Source organism: Hippocampus comes, unplaced genomic scaffold (assembly GCF_001891065.2).
Source record: "Hippocampus comes isolate QL1 unplaced genomic scaffold, H_comes_QL1_v1.1 scaffold112, whole genome shotgun sequence".
Taxonomy (NCBI): domain Eukaryota; kingdom Metazoa; phylum Chordata; class Actinopteri; order Syngnathiformes; family Syngnathidae; genus Hippocampus; species Hippocampus comes.
In genome coordinates, this window is record NW_017805841.1 from 1,197,549 (window position 1) to 1,221,112 (window position 23,564).

Below are 23,564 nucleotides of genomic sequence, written 5' to 3' on the forward strand. Positions count from 1 at the left end.
TGGATTGTAAATTGCTTTTTAAACTGATTTGTGGCTGTATTAATTATTAAACCATCAATAGAATTAATTTTCACATTATGTATCCATTAACAAGTCGATATCAGACATTATATAAGACATTATTTTACAAATGAAACAAATCAATAGTACGACTATCTCACAGCCTGGTTTTATATGGTAAATGTATGTTCATATACAGTACACACATACTGACACTTGTTTTTGTATATCAATTACGTAAATAAAAAAATCAGCAGTGTACGCTATTGACATAAACACAAAATGAAAGTAAGGCAAACTTGAATTTACCAAAAAAAAAAAAAAAGGAAACATTTTTCAACAACAGCAAAAACAAATACCATATTGGAGGGTGTGTAAAGACATTTGGTTTTGTTCATGGATTGACCAAACAATGATTCAGCTCAGTGAATCGGACTCAAAGCAGATTTAAATCAAAGTTGTCAAAGTATTGTGAGTCATCTGCCAACACAAGCTTCAACATCAATATGCTATATTGCAGTGATTCCCAACCTTAAATTGAGCTAAGGCACATATTTTAAGTTAAAAAAAAAAAAAAATTGCACGGCACACCAATAAACAGAATTGTCACAAAAAGATGATACATATGTCAATTTCATACTTTTTGCCATCTAATAGATCATTTATTTGTTCTTTCTGTCCCTATAAATTGCTGGCATAGATAGAGGGACAAAGTTACATTATTTGTTATTAAGAAATAATTTTCTCACCGATTAAATGAAATCTGATAAGTTCCCACGGCACACTGTTAGAACTCTCACGGCACACTAACGTGCCCCAGCACACTGGTTGGGAATCACTGCTATATTGTAAATAGGATATGACACACTTTACTTTCATTCCTGCTGTAAGCCCTTAATCTTCCCCCCTTCAGCTTGCCATCTGCTGTGAATCATAAACCCTTCAAAGTTGACCTTTGGTTGCACCGGCATGTCATTTGCTTCTTCCCATACATTGATGTGACCAACTGTTCTTATTTCTGTCACACGTTCTGCCCACCCTCCTCCTCCTCACTCATATCCTCCTGCCTGTGATCCATCGGCAGCGCATCCTCCATAAGGGTGAGCGACGACAAGTCCGAGTTGTCGTTGAAGCAGGCGAAGGTGGAGAGAAACGTGGTGGAACTGGCGGGAGTGGCTGAGGGCGTGGAGACAAGGGATGGAAGCGGAGACGAGATGGATGCCTGGAAGAGAGCAGAGAAAGCTTCTCAAATACTCGACTCCACTAGTGTGGTTACACTTGAATAAATACATCACGGGCCCTATTTTCGTTCCCAGCGTCAGTTTAGTGCAAAGCGTGCTTGACATTGCGAAAACTCAAATAGACTGACTGAGGTTGGTGCATGACATTGACAGGTAAACTGCAAGACCTCCCCTTGCAGATGATGTCGGTGGTCGCACATGTGACATGGGCAATTGGAGACCGCCGTGTACCCACGACTATGCATCTGTGTGTAAAGCTGCCATCCTAACCAAATGCCTATATGTGTTGACCTGCAGCGAGACGCTAGACTTGCTGGTCTTCTCTTTGACTTGAGCCATGGCTCCTTTGAGTCCGGCGGATTTCTCCGTCATCTCTAGGGCCGCTCTCAGCAACTTGGGAGTCTCGGGCCTGGCAGGGGTGGGTTGGACCTGGGCAGGTTGCTTGGCTTCTTCTTTGGGCTCAGGTTTCTTCCCTTTGGTGAGCATCTTCCTGTGAGGAAAGAATGAGAAGGGACCTTGCAAGAAGCTATTTTCTGTTCTTTGGGGACCAACTCCCTATTGTAGCCATTGTAACTTCCTTTAAGTTTAATTTCTTTCAACCTTTTGGTCATGAGAAGAGCCATCTTTTGCGTACCTGGCTTTCTTACGCAGCAGTTTTTTGGATTCAGGATAGTGAACCAAAATCTCATTCAGGTCTTTCTTGTCCAAGATGAAGAGATTGGCAAAGCCATGAGAGATCACGTTGGCGGTGCGCCTGTTGCCCCCGCCCACTGCGAGCAAACTGCCAATCAAAGTGAGGCAGAAGGAATAAATAGACACTTGGATCTTTTCAAGCACATTTAAAACAACTTATAATTCAACCTAATTTTACAAAAACAACCTAATTTCGCCAAAGACGGAGCCGGCACTGAGCGTGACAAAAACTGTCTTCCCATCTGGTCCTCCAACCACCTGCACCTCCCCTGCCTTGATGATGTACATCTCCCGACCGACCTCGCCCTGAGGAAAATGAAAATGATGAGAAGTATTAAGTGACAGTTGGAGCCTCAACCAGGATGACCAGAGAGATAAGTTATAACCTGGACTGATCTCTTGCCAATCCACAGGACTGACACGTAGAGGCAGACAACAATTCGCAATTGACACTATTAGTAGGACATCACACTGGGAGAACATGCAAACTACACACAGGAAGGCCAAGATCGAACCCACAACCTCTGCACTGTGAGGTCGACGCGCTAACCACTGGACCACCGGGCTGCCGACATTATTAATATTCTAATTATTCAACAATATACAATTTCTTGAAGGTTGTGTGTGTGTATGTGTGTGTGTGCGTGTGTGTGTGTGTGTGTGTGTGTGTGTGTGTGTGTGTGTGTGTGTGTGTGTGTGTGTGTGTGTGTATGTGAGGGGGTTGGGGTTGTTTTGTTTTGTTTTTCCAGACTTTGGTAACCTCAGTAAAACTCACCTTTTTGCAGACATAATCCCCTGGCAGGTAAACAACTGAGCGCAGGCTCTTTAACATGTCAAAGATCATCTGCTGATCACAGCCCTGTCAAAAAGAAGAACAATCACATTCAACTGGGACTTCGGTTAGTCTGTTGTGTTGTATTTTTTTTTTTTGCGAAGACATCATGCGATCATCAATATTATAAAACTGAAAGGCTTCTACCTGAAAGAGAGGGACCTTGCTGACGATGGAGTAATTGACATCTATGGCGATGTCCAGACGCATTTTATCTGGCAACTGAGTCAGCAGCTCCTGCTCGTCTGGATGGTGAACAGTGTTGGGACATCTATTAGTATCTGCATATTGTATGTTGTTGCATACCCAATATGCATCAATGGAGCCACATAATTAGCTATACCTACATGATCTAAAGAGAATTTAAATTCTGCCTTTACAAATGTCATAATGTTCAGTTTTGAATGGCACCGTCAGAAAGATATTCATTTATCGACATGTTCATTATTGTTGCGTAGCGGTGTTGAACTACACTACATCATACTGAAAACTATTTGGAATATTTTGGCTTCATCATGAGCCTACAGGAGAGGGTCAAAATATTAGACATATTTCTCAGTATCATGTCTTTCTTGTGGCTCTCTGGATGAAGTACAAGTAATGCGACAGCTAACGTGGAACTCACACAGCTTTAGTAGAGGCAGACATTGGTGAAAAGTTAAAGCTGTAACGTGTTGCTGTTTACTTTTATGTTACTCGAAGGTCTCATTTCCTTACCCAGCATGCCTTGTGATTGCCAGGTGTAATTGTACCAGGTTTTGACTCTGTTCTGGACATCTTTGGGGATGCGATATGAGGACATGTATTTAATGGTGTTGTCCATACAGGTACGGTAGTATGTCTGACTAGCTGTGGCCGCACCAACTACATCACGCATCTGAGAAAAAAATGCACTCATTATATAACTGTGTTACAACTTTGTGATTTTATTTTATTTTATTCTAAAACCTACCTGCCCAATCATGATAGAAAAGACAAAGACTCCCACAAAGTAGTTGATAAGCTGAAAGACGATCTCAAACAGCGTTGTGGGATCTGGCAACCCCCCGATGGTGATGAGGGTCTTGACCGCAAAGTAGTAACAACGAATGTAACTGTGGCAAGAAGACATTGACAAGAAGCAGGGTTGCATGAACTTAGCATTACTTAATGTACTAAGTGTTTGATTGTTGTCTTTCATGCCTGAATCAGAAACATTGTAACGTCTGTTTCACCAACCTGTTGCCTTTGCCGTCGTACACCCACTGAGTGGAGCCCAGTCCTTTGTAGGCGGAGCCCCAGTAGTAGAGGCAGGCGTTGCAGTGGAGACAGTAGAGAAGATATGTGGTGGTCCGGATCAACCTAAAAAAACCCAGACAGATCAGAAACTATCACGCTGATATTTATGAGGACACCAAAGGTAAGGATAAAGAACTGTTGTGGGACAAAATATTAAAATTGAGTTGTGTTGTATCATTGCGGTGGCAGTGATTCCCAATCACTGTACACTTTATTGGTCCGAAAAGTATAAATGATGTACTATAAATAATTTATATTTGTTAATTTATGTATGCCAATGATGTACGATGACAGTCGGAACAATCAAATGCTCTTCTACGACAAAATACATGGCAGAAGGCACAGTGCATATAGTGTATCCAATTTTCTGTGTGGTGGTTGAGTATTGATGCAACAGCCTCAGCTACCAATATTATCCAACTTCCAAGTATATGCAGACACTCAATTTATGACCTTTATTTCATTCATTTGTAATCCTTAATGTGCAGGAAGACTGATTCCAAAAGTTCCCATTGATATTTCGCAGAATTGCGGTACATATTGTGACGATATCTGTATGAGTGGCAAAGTTGTTGTTATAATATACAGTGGTGAGTTACTTTTTGTGTTTTTTTTTTTCTTATGTACAACTGATGAAACATTCCGGGAGGGGTATGTACTGCTGAAGAGAAGAACAGGATTAACCGTTAAGATCAAGATAGCATACCTGTAGACATAGGCTTTGGTCAAGATGGCCTCTAAACGCTCATTGAATTCAAAGAAAGAGTTGATCTAGTGAACGTTGACGGAAAACACTATTATTTTCAGTGCTAATGATGTACATAAGATTTTTATTTATTTATTTTTGATGAAAATGCTCACCTTGAGTAACCGGGGCAAGCGCAGAAGAGGATTGATGCCAGTTTTGAAATAGAAGAGCTCCAGCGGAACAAGACTGGCCACATCAAACTGAAACACACGTATAGTAAAGGCTCTCTGCTGAGTTGTTTCTCGATTAGGATTGAGATCATTAAATTTCAAATTTGGAAACAAGATGTAAAAATGTGAAGTTAAGAATGCCAATCCATTTATCCATTCTCGAAACAGTTTATCATGTTTGAGGAGCCAGGAAGCTGGAATCTATCACAGCTCACTACTGGACTGGTCTGCAATCAATCACAAGGGCACATGTAGAACAAACAACTGAAAGCTGTGAAATACTGTTTGTTTTTACAATTTGTTCAACCCCCCCACCAAAAAAAAACCCATTATTCCAAGTGCCGAAACATATAAAGTCTTACCTTGAAACGTTTGGTTTTCATGTAATTCTTTCTCATTTCTTTTGTGTCACACTGATGAGAAATGACAACATGTGCAATTATAAAAATATTCTCAGTAGATCTTAAAAAGCTGGCTAAGAACATAAGACAAAAAAACAAAAGAATTATAGATAGCAATTACGGAATATACTGGCACTCACAACTATGTCGCCTCCACGGACAAACTGCAGACGTGGCTGGAAGACGGTGATGTCCAGGATGTAAATAAGGTCACAAAGGTAGTCAGTCAGTAGCCAGTAGTAAATATTGCCTGGTGTCTGGTAGGGGAAAGCCCAACGTACTGGGATGAACCACACATTCCAGTTCCACGCCAGAGACACCAAGAACATCCACAGGACATACATTAAATCTGTGGGAAGAAACACACATAGAGAGGATGGAGGAGAGGAGATTGAAACAATGATGACATTACAAAGAAGTAGCATCTTGTTTGAAAATTTCTCCACTGCTAAGCTAGAGCATGCTAATACTGCATTGAGGAGCATTGCTGATGGTGACAGAGGAGGGAAAGGGCGGCTTTCTCACTAGTGAAAGGGTCGATGCTGGCGGGGAAGCAGTAGCGCACATAGGCTCGTGTCCGTTGAGGGGATTTCACCTGACGGTCGGATTGCTCTTCCTCTGCTTCACTGTTGGCGCTTCCTCCTGATGGACCAGGGAGATTCTCAGTATTTTCCCTGTCCACAGTCTGTATAGCAGGAGCAGGCTGCAGCCCTTGGGCCTTTGGAGGAGCTGGTGACAGGACACAGGTCATGGGGGAAGAGTGTTTGTGACATAAAAGTCTACTTTTTATGCAGTTACATTTGGAGTGTTATGGCAATAATTCAGTACAGTAGAATGAAACCCATCCATTCATGCATTTTTTTTCAGGTTGGAAGGGTCAGCAACTTTGGCAGGGAAGCCCATACTTCCCTCTCCCAAACCACTTCGTCCAGCTCTTTATCCCAAGACATTCCCAGGCCAGCCAGGAGATATACTCTCTCCAGCGTGTCTTAGGTCATCTCCGGGACTTCCTCCCGGTGGGATGTGCCCCGAACACCTCACTAGTGAGGCATTCAGAAGACATCCTAACCAGATGTCCGAGCCATGTCATTTGGCTCCTCTTGATGCGGAGGAGCATCGGCCCGACTCTGGGTCCCTCCCGGATGACAGCGCTTCTCATTCTCTCTCAAAGGGAGAGTCCGGACACCCCGTGGAATAAACTGGCTGCTGGTAAATTGACACCTTCCAACCCTCACTGGAAAATAATCGGATTTACTGTTGGCAACGAGGATGAAACTCTGACATCAGTGGGAAGGTCGTACCGCATATCCCCCAAGCACACCCCATAGAACTACCCAAGGGACATGGTCGAACGGCGTCTCCAAGTCCACAAAAGACATGTAGAATGGTTTGGCGATTTCCCATGCACCCTTGTGGACCCTGCCAAGGTTATAGAGCATGTCCACCATTCCACAGCCTGACCAAAAACACATTGCTTCTACCATATGCATGCATAGATGCATAGAGACACGGATACATACATCTGATACCTTATAGGTGCCATCAGTGACAGATTAAAATGTTACTCACAGAGGATGATACTTTCGTCGTCAGAGCTGTCAGCGTCTATGAGTTTTTCTTTCGCCTTCTCCGTCCTCTCCTTAAACATACGGACCAGTTCCTGAAGACGCTCATTGACCGCTGTGCTGGTCTGACTGGCGGACGATGACGGACGTTCTCGCAAGCTTCAAAAATAAGACGCATGTCATCATAAGGAAGCCTCCTATTTGCCATGTATGTGTCTTGCTGTATGGCACTCACGGGTCATCGGAGCTGTGAATGCTGGACTGGCTGGCCCAGGCTCTGACCGGGATGCTTGCTTCCTCATCATCATCCTCACTTTGAGATTGCAGCCTCCTACTAAGTAAGAATAGTTTGAGATAGTTTTGTCATTGTTTCATACAGTGTCTCCTGTCACACACTGTGATGGATGGACACGATAGGGAGCTGCAGAAAGTGAATGTAATATGTCATGACAAATGGACCCTGGAGGAGATAGATCGTTCATTAAAGGTCTTACATCTTTGTCTAGATAGTCCTACGATTTCCTCCACTATTGTTGTGCATGATTAGAGCAATATTTAATAAACAGTAATGAGAGTATGAAAAAACCCAGAGACAAAAATCAAAAGAAGTTAAAAGGATGACGCGGTTGACACATTGATGCTAATGCATCAGTTTATTGACTGTTGCCTCTTTATACTAACCAACAGTAGCTAAAATCATATTGGTCACAATGACGACAAACAACAACAACAACAGCACAAGAAGCGTTCCAACTCATTTTAACATCACAAAACATGACGACAAACTGTGTTCTGCAAAGAGCGTGTGCGTTGTTTTGATTTTAGGGTCTTACATTGTCCTTTTTCAATGGTACTTTAAACATACTATACAGTGTACACACACATGGCATCTGCAGGACACTTTGAACAGAGGGCAGAAGAGACAACTTGAACACAGGAAACTGTAAACCACTTCATTTCAATCACGCTGATCAAGTTTAAAAATGAAATTCCAAATGAAGTGGTTATCATTGGACTGTGGACAGAAATATTTCACTTGGATAAGCAAGCAGTGATGTATCCAGATGAAACTATGTCTTACTGCAGGAATGCAGTGAAGCTGTACAACTACGTCTAGAGCTCACTGCAGGCCCCAGTAAAGTCATCAAACGGATGCTGAACAGAAAACGACTACAATTCAAAGAATTCATGAGGCCGCCTTACTCTTTATCTCCTTTGCTGCGGATGCGAAATAGGGAGACATATTCATTGCAGTTATGAGAAATGGTTAACATTGAAGACAAAACACTTGATACATCTTGTTTTTATGCTGTAATTCTTCAAATAGTTGCACCATGTAACTATTTTCCGGCAAAAGGATAAAAATACAAAAATACTTTCATGATATTATAATAAAAATGCATGTGTCTCTAATCTCTGCCTATCCTCTCAAATACTGTCAGGATTACATAAATACAGTTTTTTGTTGTCTTTAACTCTCACCTCTGTCGACCTCCTGCTGGGGTCACGGGGACAGTGAGTGTTGTTAGTCTAGGATCCTGCGGGGTGAGGAGTACCTCCACTTTTTCCCCCCAGACTTTCTCGCGGTGTGAGTCAACATCCTCAACGTTGACTGCTGGACGGAGATTGAGGAGAGAACTATCTGTGGAAGTTTAGAGAGAAAAATGATAGGGGAGGGTGTTAAAATAGAGCCACGAAGTAGATCAGCACACATATACACAAAGCGGAGTTGATGGGGCAGGGAAGATTTATGAAAGAACATGCTGCAATGCTTGAGGACCTCTGAATTAGGCCAGCTCTAATTGTATTGTGATAGCTCATCGAATAAACTAATAAATCTGGATCATCTGGCTCAGCTCTGCCACCCTCACTAAATACAAAATGTGTCCTCTTGAACCAATGTAAGGGAACTAAAGCTAGCTCAAAACATTCTAAATATAGACATCCTGATATAGATATAATGCTGAGAATTGCTGTCATGAAGCCAGAAAGAAATAACCACAGGTGTCAACACAATTATAATGCCACAGCATTTATAGCAACCCCCAGACACTGTGTGCAGTACAGGGATGGATCCCAGACGATTTTCTGTCAATAAATATGGTGCCTGTATTTCAGAGTTGCTATGTTTCTGAACTGTCCTAAAAACCTATCTGGAATAGATGGAGCATTGTTTTTTTGTTTCACAATAACATTAACCATTCATTAGGTAATAGTAGCAATTTTTGAGATGAACTCTTCAAAATGGTTGCCAGTCAATCATCGGGTATATAGAGACGAACAATCATTTACGCTCACAATGACAGCTAGGGACAATTTAGAGCAGGGGTGTCAAACTCATTTTTGTTGCGGGCCACATTGTAGTTACAGTTTGCCTTAGAGGGCCATTATGAAATTTGGGAAACCATATAAATGTTTAATCACCTCCCCATATATCACATACACAGCACACAACAAATTGATGAATAACTAGTTTTAAAATCTGGAGTCACGAATAATGACTGTTATTGTGGATTACATATGACAGTTTGAAATTTTGGTTCAGACTGTAGCAAGCATCATGGAACTCGACATGCTTGATTTGCTTTCGCGGGCCACATAAAATAATGTGGTGGGCCAGATCTGGCCCCCCGGCCTTGACTTTGACACCTGTGATTTAGATACTTCAATGAAACTCTATTATACAATAACCTAGTCGATTAGTAACTTTACAAAGATGAATTTTGGGGTCCACTGATTCACCTGTGCGTCTTACTGGTGAAATGTTTGAGTCATCTTCGATGAAGAAGGCCGGGTTAGAGAGACCCGAAAGTTGGCGGGGCAGCGAGTTGAGTTGCTTTGACGGGGGGCTGACAATCGGCGGCAGGCGAGGGTAGGCGGGGACATTTGGCAAGTCAAGAGCACTGCCGTTGGGCGAGGACGGAGACGGGGAGCGAGAGCGGAGCTGATGGTGCGGAGGAGGGAGGGGGCCTTGTCTAGCAAAAGGGTTGAGTTCCAGGTCCTGCTTTTGTTTTTGCTGTTGTCGTTTCTTAGGCATCGTGAGGCATAAGGCTGTTGAGACGGCTCCGGATGTTGCCGAGGTACTCCTGCGTTCTGCTGGGAAACTGGGAGAACTTCTGAGGAATGTTTGCCAAGCTCTGGTAGACCGCGGTCAGACCGGAACCGACTGAAGAGGTGGCGGCCGAGGCTGCGGGCAAGAGCTCGCTCAGACTGCGGGCAATGTCTCGAGGAACCTGTGTCAGGCGGATCTGAGAGAGCTCTTGGCGCAGCTCAGGCGGCAGAGAGGGTAAATGCTTGGTGATGTCGGACAGCTCGGTGGGTAGTTTAGGCATGGGAGGGATCTTGGTACGGGAGATGCCGTTCTCTTTGAAGAAGGCGTTGATATTGCCCAGGCACTCTGAGGTGTGGGGGATACGCATCAGGCAGCTCTTAAATGCATCGCAGCTTACTGGCACTACAGAGGAGACAAGTGGATAGCACATATACTGTGAGCAATTTAAGGTCGGGCTCCTTATCAAGAGGAGCTCACGACATCATTCAATACGTTCCTATTCTGTTAATGTCGTGGAATTGCTGTCAGCTAGTGCAACAGCAGCCAAGAGAAGGCACGCACACACTGTGTAAAAGTGAGCCACATCCAAAAACACTTACCCCCACAATCGTCTTCAGTGGCATCCTCCTGCAGGAGACGAAACATACAAATCAATCCCGCGATATGATGCTTCATCTTTTTATACCCACAGGAAGTTAAACTAGAAGAAAACCCAGAAGACTATTTCGATTACCGGTACTATTCTGCAGGTGCAAAGTCCTTCCATGCGTTAGCCACCGGGATGTAGTAAAATACAGTTGTGCAGACGCATGCGAAGAAGAGTTTTTTTTACTACTACTCTGACTCAGTATAATGTTCTAACACTCGCACTTTTTCACAGAGGATAAAGAATATATGCCTGTAATTATTGTTATATTATCTGTTCAAATGAAACATATTCCACCATTTGCTCTGTCCAAATTTGTAGGCTACGTCCTCTCAATACCCTTTGCGGTCGGGGTCCTACGAAGGCTTCTCATGTAGCCTGCCCCAGAGAGCCTTCGCTCATTGCCCTTCTCCATGGAAATGAAGTCCAGATTTGAAGGCGAGATTCAAAGGCCGTGTGAATTTGGACACCGGCGTGCGGTCAAGGAGCGCCGGGAGTTACATCATGCGTAAGCTGATTGTGAAGTGAGTGGAATTGCAGAATCATGATCATATCTTAAAATTGCCCTCACAAGTCTAAGCAAAAACTCGGACGAACTATGCCTTGTATTTTGAAAAACAGCCGAGTCACTCATACCCCAAGGCACTGCTGTAACTTTATGTGTGTCATATGGCGAAAACAGTTAAGTACCGGTAATTATGTTATGTTCATTGCATGTGTGTTCATTACGTTTTCATCAGTCTTGGCATCTTGAATGTCTTTGTCAGCCTTCTGTGGCTGCTGGGTTACAGGCTCAGCTTGTAAAACCGCTTCTTTGCTCTGGACCACTGCTTGTTGAACACACTCCGGCTCAGGGGCCTTCACTGGTTCAGGTCTCGGAGGGGGAGAGGGGGAAATCACTCGTGGCTTGGCCTCCTGCTCGAGCCCTCCTTTGTCTTTAATTTTGGATTACGTGGAAAAAAGAAATGTATTTGTCATACACTGTAAATATTATGAGGAGATGTCCTTTTTAGGCAATTTAGGCAAATTACTGCAACTGAATACCTTCTTCGATTATGGTTTCCTCCTCGGTTCTGCTTTCCTCCTGCTCCTCAACAGCAAGAAGCTCCTCTTCTCTGCAGGTAGAAAGCATTATTTTTTATTTTGACTTTTTAAAAATAAACCCCCAATATGTCTTCGTCCTATGATAGAGACATGGGGCCCAATTTTCATGCCCAGTCTAGCGCAAAGTCTAATTGTGCGCATGGGTGGAGTTATTCTCTTTCTTTTGGTATTAGATGGTAGAGAGGCACAGTTAGAACTGGGCGTTTTCACCGTTGTTGGAGTGAATAGAGCCAACTTGATTCCTGGCCAATCGTTGTGGCTCCCCTAATTCCTTTTAAATTCAGCCTCAGGAAAGGCGAGCAATCTACATGTCAGAGGTATAATGGATTTTCTGGAATCTATGCAGGACATCGGCATGTGCAAAGTTCGTTTATAAGGAACTATTGCAAGAAGAGTTACACTTGCAGATTATGTAAAGTTGGTCATTGTGAAGTGGACACTTGAAAGACCGCGTTCTACCCCCGATCGTGCGTCACACGCACGCACAGCAGTTGTGCTGCGGTCAGTGAGGTGCTTTTAAAAATATATTAAAGATGATAATAATAATAATAATAATAATAATAATAATAATAATGCATTCAACGAATTGATTTCTACAATGAGTCACAGGGTTCGATGCATGCAGATGTCACCATACATATCAGCAGAGTCTGTCTGCATGCACCTGGATCCAATCCACCAAAGTCTCGTTACACCAACTGTGCCACAACTTGTTCCTGGTTCCACCTCGTCTAAAGTGAAATCTAACTTTCCGTCACCAAATTGTCAGTTGCGCCACGCCCTCGATCCACTGGATTGCCTAGCGAGGCGCTGCACGGGCTGCCAAATTCGCAAACACGGTAAACTAGACTTTACCCGGCCCGGTGATCCAGTGGTTGGCGTGTCGACCTCACAGTGCAGAGGTACCAGGTTCAATTCCAGCTCCGCGCTACCTGTGTGGAGTTTGCATGTTCTCTCCGGCCCTGCATGGGTACTCCGGTTTCCTCCCACATTCCAAAAACATGCAAGGCAGGCTGATTGAACACTAAGTTGTCCCTAGGTGTGAGTGTCAGCGCGGATGTTCATCTCTGTGTGCCCTGCGATTGGCTGGCAACCGGTTCAGGGTGTCCCCCACCTACTGTCCGAAGACAGCTGAGATAGGCTCCAGCACCCCCCGCGATCCTTGTGAGGATAAAGCGGATCGGAAAATGAATGAATGAATGAATTGTACAGTAATTATCCGTAGGTTCCAGACCGATAGCAACCACGATGATACAATTACTCCCTCTGTCTTGATCATGAATAAATCAAAATTAGTAAATTCCATATGGCAGTGTGTGTGGACATGGACTTCCCCTACTTTTAGCCAGGATTAATTTTATGCAATATTAGCAGTGGCAACAGGTGATTGAGCCGTCATATTTAGCAAAAAAAAATTACGATAGAATATTCAGAATAGTGACGTAATCAAAGTGGCAAAGTAAGACTAGGATTCAATAGAAGGCATCAACTGATGACATAAGGCTATGGTCACGTTTTACGTAATACTCACTTTATCCGCCAATGTTCATGATGCGTTGGTTTTGACAAACAAACCCATCGGGCGTCTGATTCATAAAAACTAGGATTGCAGGTTCTTTTAAAAAAAAATAGAGAGATTTCCTTAAAATCTAGCAAACCTATGAGCTAAATATTCCATTGTATGTCTCTCTTTTCCCTTTTGCGTGACAGGACATACACAACAGCAGCAGCAGGTGTTCAGGTTACTGTGGGAACCGTGGGGACAGAGGAAGGGAAGGCTGGTGCGTGAAAGAGGGGGAGGGCGGACTCTGCTGTTGCCAAGGGAAGCTGCGGTCGCTAGAGGATGATGCTGTGATACTGAGGCAGCGAATGCCCAGGTCACATAACAAGACACCCGTGGGATTTGGAATAGACTGGCAACAGAGGGAATTAAATTGCTCTCATTTTAAATTTGATCAAACTTTGTATTTCATCCACATATTGACTGTGTTGTGAATCGCCTTCATTTTGTGCAACAAATTAATGGTACAACAACAAGGGATCTGCCACAAAGAGCAAAAGTGCCCCCAAGGGTCCGACAGTGACTTTCCTTTCAGCCTTCTTTAACTTACGCGATGACTTGATGATTCACTCGTGTCTCTTCTTGTAAAACTTGCAGTCTGAAAACAGTGCACCGAGTCATGTGTCAACTATGTGCGCACACACAAACTGAAGAAAAGGAGTACATACTCTGCATCAGGCTCTTCCAGCAGCTCTTGGCTCCCCAGCGAGAGTTTGATCGACTGACCCTCGCTGGCCATCTGTCGTACGGCCATCTCGGCTGTCTGTCTTGCCACTTCTGCGGCCATGAGGGCCATTTCCACACGCTCCTGCAGCAAACTAAGAAAACACTTTCCGCTGAATGTCATGGGTGTGAGCCACTCTTATACAAACTTAGATTTGGGCTTCAAATGGAAAGTAGTATGAGGTTTATAAATTGTGACATATGCTACATGTCATGTTGCCCATCCATGACATGTAGCATATGGCCTCGATTTTGAAAACAATCAATCAAAAAATCCGATTAGTCTGGATAGTGCTTCTTACTATGCTATTCCATTTAGATTTTTAAAATTATTTTAACTGTCCCTTGTAGATTTGATTACAGATTTCACACAAAATCCCAATTGCAAGTCGAAATAAAAAGTGTAATAAAGACCCTTATGATAGATAACCAACCGTTCCTCCATGGTGGCTAAAGCCATGTCCTCGGCCTCCCGTCTGATGCTTTCCATGAACGGTGTCCAGCGGCCTGTCTGGGTCTCAGCATCCTCCTGAAGAATTTGAGCAAAAGCCGGATGGGATGCTTGCAGTACTTGGTTTGTCTCACCAGCCCCTTGGAGGTGCATGGAGGAACTGGAGCGTCTCCTCTGTGCTGTGGTCTGCTGTGTGGGGGCTGAGGTGTTGTGGCCCTCATTGTCTGAATCCACATCTTCTAACACCATGTCAACATTGAGTTGGGTAGAGGCTAAGAAAGGACGGCAGGGTCATTTTGTGTAGAGAGAGAACATAGTGGAAAGTGAAATTTTTACAATTTTTCAGTGTTCTAACAGACACGGGCAGTGAGATAAGGTGAGTCACACAAGAAAACTCACGCTCATCTCACACAGTGAGTTTTTAATCATTCCAGCATGTCTTTATGACAGCTTGTTCAACAACCTGTATTTGTCTCAATTTGAGAATGAATGATTCACATCCCCTCGAACAACACAACACCCACCCACATGCCACATTTCACAGTTCAAGGCCAAAGAGACAGATCAAGTGCATCAAAAGAGACCTTATTTAGTATGCAATATTTTATTACAATTCATTTATTTGTATAAATTAACGGACAGCCACAAAACTGTCTAATGGAACTCGGCTATCGGTGAATAACAGATAACATAAATATGTCACATCTTTTTTAACAATCAGCAGAAATAGGGTTAATGAAGAGAACATGGTTTCAATAAAATATACTTTTCATGTAGTCCAACTAATAACACTAAAAAAATGTATGCATAGCTGCCATTTAATCATATTAAGCATACATTCATGTTCTTTATTTTGTCAGAAATGTGCAAAATGTACTCAGGTAATTATAGTTTTTTTTTTTCAATCACGAGCTTTACGATATGTAGTGTGTCATCATTTATTTTTTATTGGCTATTTCTCCTTTAGATGTGAGTTACAGGCATGAATGTGTATAGAGTTTAATATTATGGACTAAAAGAGAATGAGAGATAAAATCCTCCAAAACCATGACGGGGAATGTCCATTTTCTGTCCCACTCTTCCTCACACCTCACTGATGAGATGGAGCCCACCCCACCTGACTTTGGGCAAGAAGTGGGGTACACCCTGAACTGGTTGCCAGCCAGTTGCAGAGCACATCCGGACAAACAACCTTTCTCACTCACATTCAGACCTATGGACAATTAAAAGTCTTCAATTAACCTGAGAAACATGATTTTGAAATGTGGGAGAAAGTGGGCGTGAATAGTGGAGAACATGTTACTGATGAACATAATACGACTTTCAAACAAATTCTATACATTCATATTGAACTGTATTGAGTACAGTATGGTGAGCTGAAAATTCTTGATTTGTTTTCCAGCTGCCTTGTGTTGGGTGTATGATTGCGTGCGTCTTAAGAAGCTGCAGTAGTGCCACAATGCTTAGTGCTAAGTGTTGATAAGTGTCTATATGTAGGCGTGAGAACGGTAGCGTCCCCCAGCCGTCTCCTCCTGCTGTTCAAGGGGCTCGCAGCGCCTTCCCCCCTGAAACAGAAGGAGAAGAGGTACTGAGTTAGCCTCCGAACGTCCTGACTGTGAAGAAGAAGAAAAAAAAAGGTATACAGTACAACTACTGTTGGTGCACTTGCACTTGATTGTCCTGAACTGTGAATTGTGGCATTTGAGGAAAGCAATTAGCTAACAGAGGGGATTGTCTTCTACTGAGTACTTTGTACAAAGCGCAGCTCACCTTTCTTTAGAATGTCTGCCGTGGCCTGTGAACAGAGCACATAATGTTAGAATCAATGTGCAGAGAAGGAACAAAGAGATGCATGACTGCAGGTCAACAAGAAAAAGAGAAGGCCAAAACTTACCTCAATGTCATTTTGGGGTGGAAGAACAGGCTGAGGGAGTTTTAAGCCAAGCCCTGAAACAAACCAGCCCACCACCCTGTAGAGAGACACTCAAATGAACCTCTGCGTCTGAATTCATATCTTTTACACTGAATATAATAAGTGGACATACCCCTAAAAAAAATGCAAGGTTTGTGCATTATAAAAATGAGACCATGCTTAACCTTTCCAAAACAAAGTATGTCAAATAAAAAAGAAATTATGTAAAAAGTTGAAAATGAAAAATGTGGAGAAGAATACAAAGTATGAAATGTTGGAAGCAGAAAAAGTCTGCGATGTTGAAAACAAAGTCCGCAAAGGGGGAAAAAAAAGAATAAAAAGAACGAATAGGTGAAAAGAAAGGATGTAAAGAATGAGAACATGAGAGGAAATCGAATAAAGTGAGGAATTCAAGTAAAAAAACAAAAGAAAAATGGAAATGTCAAAATGAAGGATGTGAGAGGAAAACTAAGGGAGGGAAACCTACGCTGAGGCCTTGCTATCAGTGTCCAGTGAGATTCCACTGAGAGATTCGGGCGGTGGAGAGAGAACTGCAGCACAAAGTACATGAAATGGGAGAAAAAAGCAAATGAGTGACCAAAATATAAAATCAGCTGTGATATCCAAGAAAAGATGTGAATCTTCCCACCAAGGAACGTAAAGTATGTACTTTTGTCCAAAGATGAGCGGGAAGTGTTTTGGGGTTTCGGCTCAATGGGGACGGAACTTGCGGGGATTAGAACCGGTTGAGGGATCTTCTGCTTTATCCACGTCACCACGCTGCAGCAGAAAAAGACAAATGTAGTCACATCTACTGTTGTTGTTGTGAAGGTCCAAATAGGGACGGCAAGAAAGAGCTGAATAACACTCACTTTGGGGGGAATGCGAATTGACTGTCCTTCTCCTCTTCCTCATCTTCTGATAGCATTTCCACCACTGGGATGTGTGGGAGCGGATCATAATCTGGACACATGGATGCTGAAGAATTACTTTAAAAATTAAACATTAAAGAACAATGTTTCTTAAAATTGAATGTGAAAGAAAATATTTACAGTGTATATCTACAGGGGGTGACCAGCTCAATGTTATTAATTTTAGTAAAACTTTGTACATGAATCTGAACATGCTGTAATCTAGCATTAGCAGGAGTAAAGTCATAATTACCTGAAATAAATATTTGTATCTGTGTCTATTTATCATACTGACACTTACCTGGCATTGTTGCAACTTCATACACCTGTGACAGACACACAGAGTAAAACAACACAGATGTAAAGCCTAATTGGTAATCATAATAGCATCTTGAAAATCACTCACATGGCCAATCTTTTCGTCAATGCTAGCGTTAGCATTCCAATGTGCTAAAAGCGCCTGTACAATCTTTACGTTCTCTAAAATGACCCAAAAATGTTTAGTCAAAGACAGAATCTTAAAAAACAGACTAATTATATGAGTTAGGATGATAAAAATAATCTTACAGTTTTCAAAGTAATTTTATAACAGACTTTTTAGGCGGAATGTATCATTTCAAAGGGAAACAAAGTGGAAGAAAATGATTACTCGGCGGACATTAAGGGAATGTGAATGTTCGTTTTTACATGGTGTAACTTCCGTTGTTGCTATTCATTAAATTTTCCTCTGTGGTTACACCAAAGAGGACAAGTACACACACACACACACATTGCAGACATACGGAGCCCCTAGACACAATGTAAATTGTAGGTTAATTGCCTAATTGGGTAAAGCCCCGCTAAATTCCCTGAACCCACCATTTAGGTTGCAGCTCAGACTGATCCACTTTAAAGTTCGAAAATCCCACCTTCACCCACGTCCCCCCCATACCCCGCAAAAAAAGAGGTGTGAAAAAAAACAAATACAATCAAATATAGTGTTTTCATTCGCATGCTATTATCGAGGACATTTATTTTATTGTACTGTATACATATTCTTCAATTCTTTTGGAATTTACAAAGACCCAGATAGCTGGTGTTGGTTTTGGAAGCCTGTGAGACGATGTTAAATAGCTCAAGTGCAGATTTGCATCTCACCTCTGTAACCTCCTCTTGGTAGCCATCGTTGACTTCTCTGTACTTGTCGTCGGGTTGTGGCAGCACCTTTGTAAGACTCTGAGTGACCCATCCCATCACTCCTGACCTGAGACACAAGCATCAAGAAATTGACTTTCTAAAAACATCCAAAGAATGGGCACTTTGCTGGTTAAAACTTTACCTTTCTCCATCCCCAACAGACTGGTGGAGAGAAAATGAAAACAAAATTATTAACAGGCAGAAAATCTTAACCTCTTTGAGGCAACAGATTGTATTATGTATGTAATGCCACATTTGTCAGTAATGTTTTAGTCTTGTCTTTTGTTTTTGTTTTACCCCCATTTTGTTTTTGTTGTAAATGAATGAATGAATAACCCCCCTCCCATTTTGTGTGTGTGTGTGTGTGTGTGTCTGTATAATAAGTTGAAAAGTAGTCCAGTTTAGACACATTACATGGTATGGTTTACACTTATCAAAAACATTGCAACTGAATGAAACGGAATGAAAAATCCATCAGGTCATGCTAATTGTATTCATTCATAGACGACAAGAGCATTTGAACACCGCACCTTGCTGTCGAGGTGAGGGGAGCCAGCAGGCTGAGGCAGGGTGCTTGCAAAGCCATTAGACAGCCAACCTAAGACTCCCGCCTGGGACTGACTGTGGAGCAGGTGTGAAGAGAGCATAAAATACTCTATTTGTATATACGCACACAAACACACACATATTCATAATTATTGAAAGACCTAAAAAAATAAGTTTACCTGTCCTCTGAGGCATCTCCTGTACCCTTCAGTGGAGGACTCTTGGCTGTGTTGCATAATTGGTATTAGAATAATCATAAAGCACACAAGAAATTAAACATGATATGGCATGTTAGAATCCTCACCAGCTCTGCTTTTGGGGCATTCCTGTTTAATCTGGCGTGCAGAGAGAAGTGTTTGGAAGAGAAATCCCCGCAACAGACAAAATGCATAAAGTAGAATCCAGGTATTATTCAATCATATTTTAAAATGTCATGCATACACTTTACCACCATCAACCGATACATTACATGCAGTACATGTGAGGTACAGGTATTTGTTTTTGCATGTAGAGGCTCATCTTATCTCATATCACCAGAGTAGCGAGGTGGGAGGAGGTAGAAATATTTTGGGGATATCCTGCAGACGCATCGCATACATATCCGATTTATTCCCACATAAGAAAGAGGCCCAGGTTACATTTGAAAAAGTCTGTATTGCAGAGTCCACAGTGCATGAAAAAAAAATCTGATACATGTCACATACGGGCAAAAAAAAAAACATCGGAATTCAGCTGCAGTGTGAACTAAATCTATGACTGTGAATGTGTGTTTGCATTTAAAAGGCAAGTCTGCTTTGTTGAGAGATGTGCAAGTGAACATATGAGTATGTACTGTAGGCTGGCTATTTCCTAGCTATAGCAATAGCCAATTTGGTTGACAGTGACGGTGTCAGTTGAGGCTACTGGCAGGAGGTGCCACTGTGGAGGTCAAGACACACCAAAATAACTACTTCATTATAAATAAATAAATAAATAAATAAAATAAATAATGGAGATGTACAAAAAAGAAGAAACTGTACTGCACATAAAATCCTGAAACCTGCACTAAATGAAAGACACCTTACGATGTGCGAGGGACAACTGTATATTAGCATGTAACTGAACCACCTACAACATCTGGAGTATATTTACGAAATAGCTTGACAAAAACATGAAAACGTTTATAAATATATTCATTTATTTAGATCAAAACAGCCACGCTTGGCTCGTCAAACATGGCTTGCTCTGACCAAACAATTAGAGGACGGAAAACGTTGATGTCATCCACGGTCAAGTGTGTGTGTGTGTGTGTGTGTGTGTGTGTGTGTGTGTGCACGCGCGTGGGAGAAAGCCCCCCTGGTGTGTGCGTGTGTGTGTTTGTGTGTATGTTTACCCCAGCAGGATTCTTGCTAACTGCATCTGTTTGAGGAGATCCCGGTGGATGGGGTACCACTTTCACCACCCAGTTGAACATCCTATTGAAATGCACGCAAACACACACACACACACACACACACACACACACACACACACACACAGACGTCCTCTGTCAAGATTCAATAATGTTCATGATAATGATGATAATTCAGCTGAGTGATAAAGAGCCCTTCAGTGCAGTTGAGGAGATGTGATGAAGCACATGTTTTTAATCCAATGTTTGCTCTCGCATTTACTTTCATATTTCATCTACCAAAGCATTTGCATCCTACGAATGCTTCACGTATAGGCGACTAAGTGGTAAAAAGGGACCATCTTGTCTTCCATGCAAGTCAAGCAGTGTAAAGGCCGAGAAAGAATAAGGTTCAAGGTTGGAGATTTGCACTTGTGCTGAGTATTGTGTCCACTGTCAAAATTTATCAGCCTGATTGGAATAATCCACTTCTGCAAAAGGGCATCAGGCGATTGAATTGCACGAGTCTGGTAGTTTGTGCACTAAATAGCATCCATATAATCAACATCAACAGTAGAAAAACAAGTAAACACTGTAGTTTCCTACCTGAGGGTCTACAGGTAGCCCAGCATGCCGCTGGTGACGACGAGATCCACAGTGCGACACAGACCTGCAAGGATTTTCCACAACGGCTGCCCGACTCTAACTGGATTAAGGAGCACCACCTGTAGGTTAAGGCCCAATCCTCGACTCGAAGCCAGATTGGGATGAGTAAGGCATGACGACGACCTCATCCGATCAAAGCAATGCAAACTGTCGGAAGCTGCAGCTGTAAACGTGGGCATCCAGTTCAGTCTTTACCTGACTTAGATAGAATCTTATTTTGAATATATTGCCTTTTGTGGAAAATACCTGATGTATTGTAATGTTTACATCTTATTCAGATTTGTTTTGGAAACAAGATTTCCGATGCCTACTGGATGTATGATTCAGACATGTCTGACAGGATGTTTCAGCACGAGTACACATTTCCCCGTGATGCAAAGTAGCAACCTACTTTAATGAAAGTTTTGAATAATAAATAATGTAAACAGCCTTTGAAAACATATGATGCTATACAGTATCTTAATTATGCATGCTTACAGGCTCAGGTTTTGAGGAAATGCAGGATGGAGACCAGATCAACCTTAGCAGTATAGATTCTAATGCTATAAAAACACCAATGCCATTATTTATGCTAGAGACATTTCCTATTAATTCATTATTACTTTAGTATTAATTATTACATCACCAAACAAAAGGCAACCTGGGGAGGCACCTTAAATATTTGACAGCTCCTACGGTGCTGATGTGAACTGAATTTTTACTATAGTCTACCAGTAACCTATGCTAACACAGTATATTCTGCCCTGTATTACACTCGTAATTATAGTAAATATTCATTTGACACAAATGTAGGAGCTATGGATAAAAAAGCCAAATTTCTCATTTCTAGATCAAAATACTTTGTTTAAATAATATTCCAATTTCTTCAAAAGATGAATTTGTATTTGTTAGCTCTTTAATCATGAAATATTTTACTCTCCATGTAGTCAATCTATACACAGTAATATATGCCCTTTCACATTTTGAATTGACTATACAGTAATACATGTGTTCACAATACTTTTTAAAAAAATTTTAGATGGACATTTTTTTGACACCTTTTGCAAAAAAAAGTGTGTGTGTCAGGTCGAAAGACCTTAATCAAGTCCAGCAGGTCACCTTCTAAAGCTTCCAGTGCTTTGCAGGAGAAAGGGCAGTATAAGGTTGGGGAGGTTGCAGGTTGCAGATCCCATTATGCGCTCAACAGGGGATAAGCTGCGAGAACAGGAAGATGGCACCATCACTGGCCTCAATCTTAACTCAACATGTGGATAAAACGGAGGGACAGACTGCATGTAAGGGCATGCTATCACAGAAGTAGTAGAAGAAAGGGAGTCAAACACACCAAGTGTGGTTTTGACAACAGTGCGGAGAAGAAAAACAGAAAGCAGAAGAAAGAAGGCCGTCAAAGCTGCAATGGCTGATCTGTGATCAGAGCTCATCCTGATTAACTGCGACACAAAGGCATACAGGAAGGGGCACTCACTGCATCAAAACAGACAGCATACTGTATGGTGGACACAAAATCTCCTAAACTTCTTCATTCTTTAGCTTTGCAAGTGAACTTCATCCTATCCTCTCTGATTTGTCGCAGGTGGAGTGGTGTACACCCTGGACTGGTCTCCAGCCACCTGCAGTATAAAACCATCTCATTTAAAATGAATCAATAAATAAAAAGGATAAATATTTCCCAAAAGTTTGAATAGATGAATAAATCTTCACTTTTAACTGGGATAGACGTCAAGCACCATAAAATTGCTCAATGTGCATATGACACACAGTAGAAGACATCAAAGAAACTTACCTTAAATTGTTTACAGGTTTCAGGTTACTTTGATAGTCCATCTGAAAAATAAATAAATAAAAAATGAATTTGTACTGTAGTCATTTAATCTGGTACAAAAAACCGTGTAGTTTATTGCCATATGGATTAAGTCACTTTTGAGAAAGGGCTTCCTCTTGTGGTGGAAAAATATAATGCAGGCTGAAGAAACCCTGGCAAGAAAAGAAACCCTTCCAGTTAATAACAAACATATGCGAGGAAAGGGGTGAAAAAAAAACTGATGGCATCCTTCTGTTTTTACCGGTGAATTTTATTGTCAATTTTCGAACAAAGTCCACACAGGAGCGTGCAGGCCCCAACACACAACATGCTCTGCATGCATGAACACTTTTGGAATATACGACTGGTCATACGTACAACACTACAAATTTTTAGTTAAAAAAAAAAAAAAGAAAGAAAAAATCAATGCACAAGGAAGAATCCACGGAAAGCAAATGTGAATGAGTGGAGTCAGTGATTTTTGGCTTTTCACAGGGAAGAACAAAATCTGAAAATGAATACATGTGGGACAAAAAAAAGTAGCGTGAGACTGAGAATTTGCAGAAAAGTGGTCAGAAAGATAGAATAGGAAGGGAGGAGTTGGGAGAGGAAGTCATCTCCTGCTAATGGCAACAAACTGGAAAAAAGAGGAGTGGGATTTGAATCATGTAGGTCAAGAGGCACAACGCCAGCGCTGCTCCTCCCTCTTTCTTTCTTT

General features: G+C 42.0%; 1 protein-coding gene across 1 annotated transcript; it reads right to left on the reverse strand.

Annotated features, from left to right (window-relative positions):
• Window positions 1-690: 690 nt before the first annotated feature.
• Window positions 691-22,998, reverse strand: LOC109526799 (cyclic nucleotide-gated cation channel beta-1-like). Its single transcript, XM_019888313.1, has 39 exons — window positions 22,829-22,998; window positions 22,144-22,239; window positions 20,986-21,124; window positions 20,383-20,464; window positions 19,315-19,345; window positions 19,190-19,235; window positions 18,995-19,085; window positions 18,607-18,626; window positions 18,426-18,531; window positions 17,590-17,614; window positions 17,250-17,340; window positions 17,048-17,157; window positions 16,865-16,928; window positions 16,360-16,435; window positions 16,236-16,260; window positions 14,449-14,737; window positions 13,960-14,109; window positions 13,842-13,889; window positions 11,671-11,741; window positions 11,356-11,561; window positions 10,580-10,607; window positions 8,411-8,570; window positions 8,132-8,146; window positions 7,164-7,262; window positions 6,933-7,087; window positions 5,889-6,092; window positions 5,504-5,712; window positions 5,325-5,375; window positions 4,906-4,992; window positions 4,751-4,815; window positions 3,985-4,107; window positions 3,719-3,860; window positions 3,484-3,643; window positions 2,914-3,011; window positions 2,710-2,793; window positions 2,122-2,240; window positions 1,876-2,022; window positions 1,533-1,731; window positions 691-1,222 (listed from the first exon to the last, which is right to left on the reverse strand). The coding sequence occupies exons 4-39, from the start codon at window positions 20,461-20,463 to the stop codon at window positions 1,022-1,024; spliced, it is 3,876 nt and encodes a 1,291-aa protein (XP_019743872.1). The 5' UTR covers window position 20,464; window positions 20,986-21,124; window positions 22,144-22,239; window positions 22,829-22,998; the 3' UTR covers window positions 691-1,021.
• Window positions 22,999-23,564: the final 566 nt, after the last annotated feature.

Coding starts and splice junctions, on each gene's coding strand:
- LOC109526799 (XM_019888313.1), bottom strand. CDS start 20,463: ATGTTCAACTGGGTGGTGAAAGTGGTACCCCATCCACCGGGATCTCCT. Junction 14,110..14,448: donor TTAGCCACCATGGAGGAACG/GTTGGTTATCTA, acceptor GTGTTTTCTTAG/TTTGCTGCAGGAGCGTGTGG. Junction 4,816..4,905: donor GCTTGCCCCGGTTACTCAAG/GTGAGCATTTTC, acceptor AACGTTCACTAG/ATCAACTCTTTCTTTGAATT.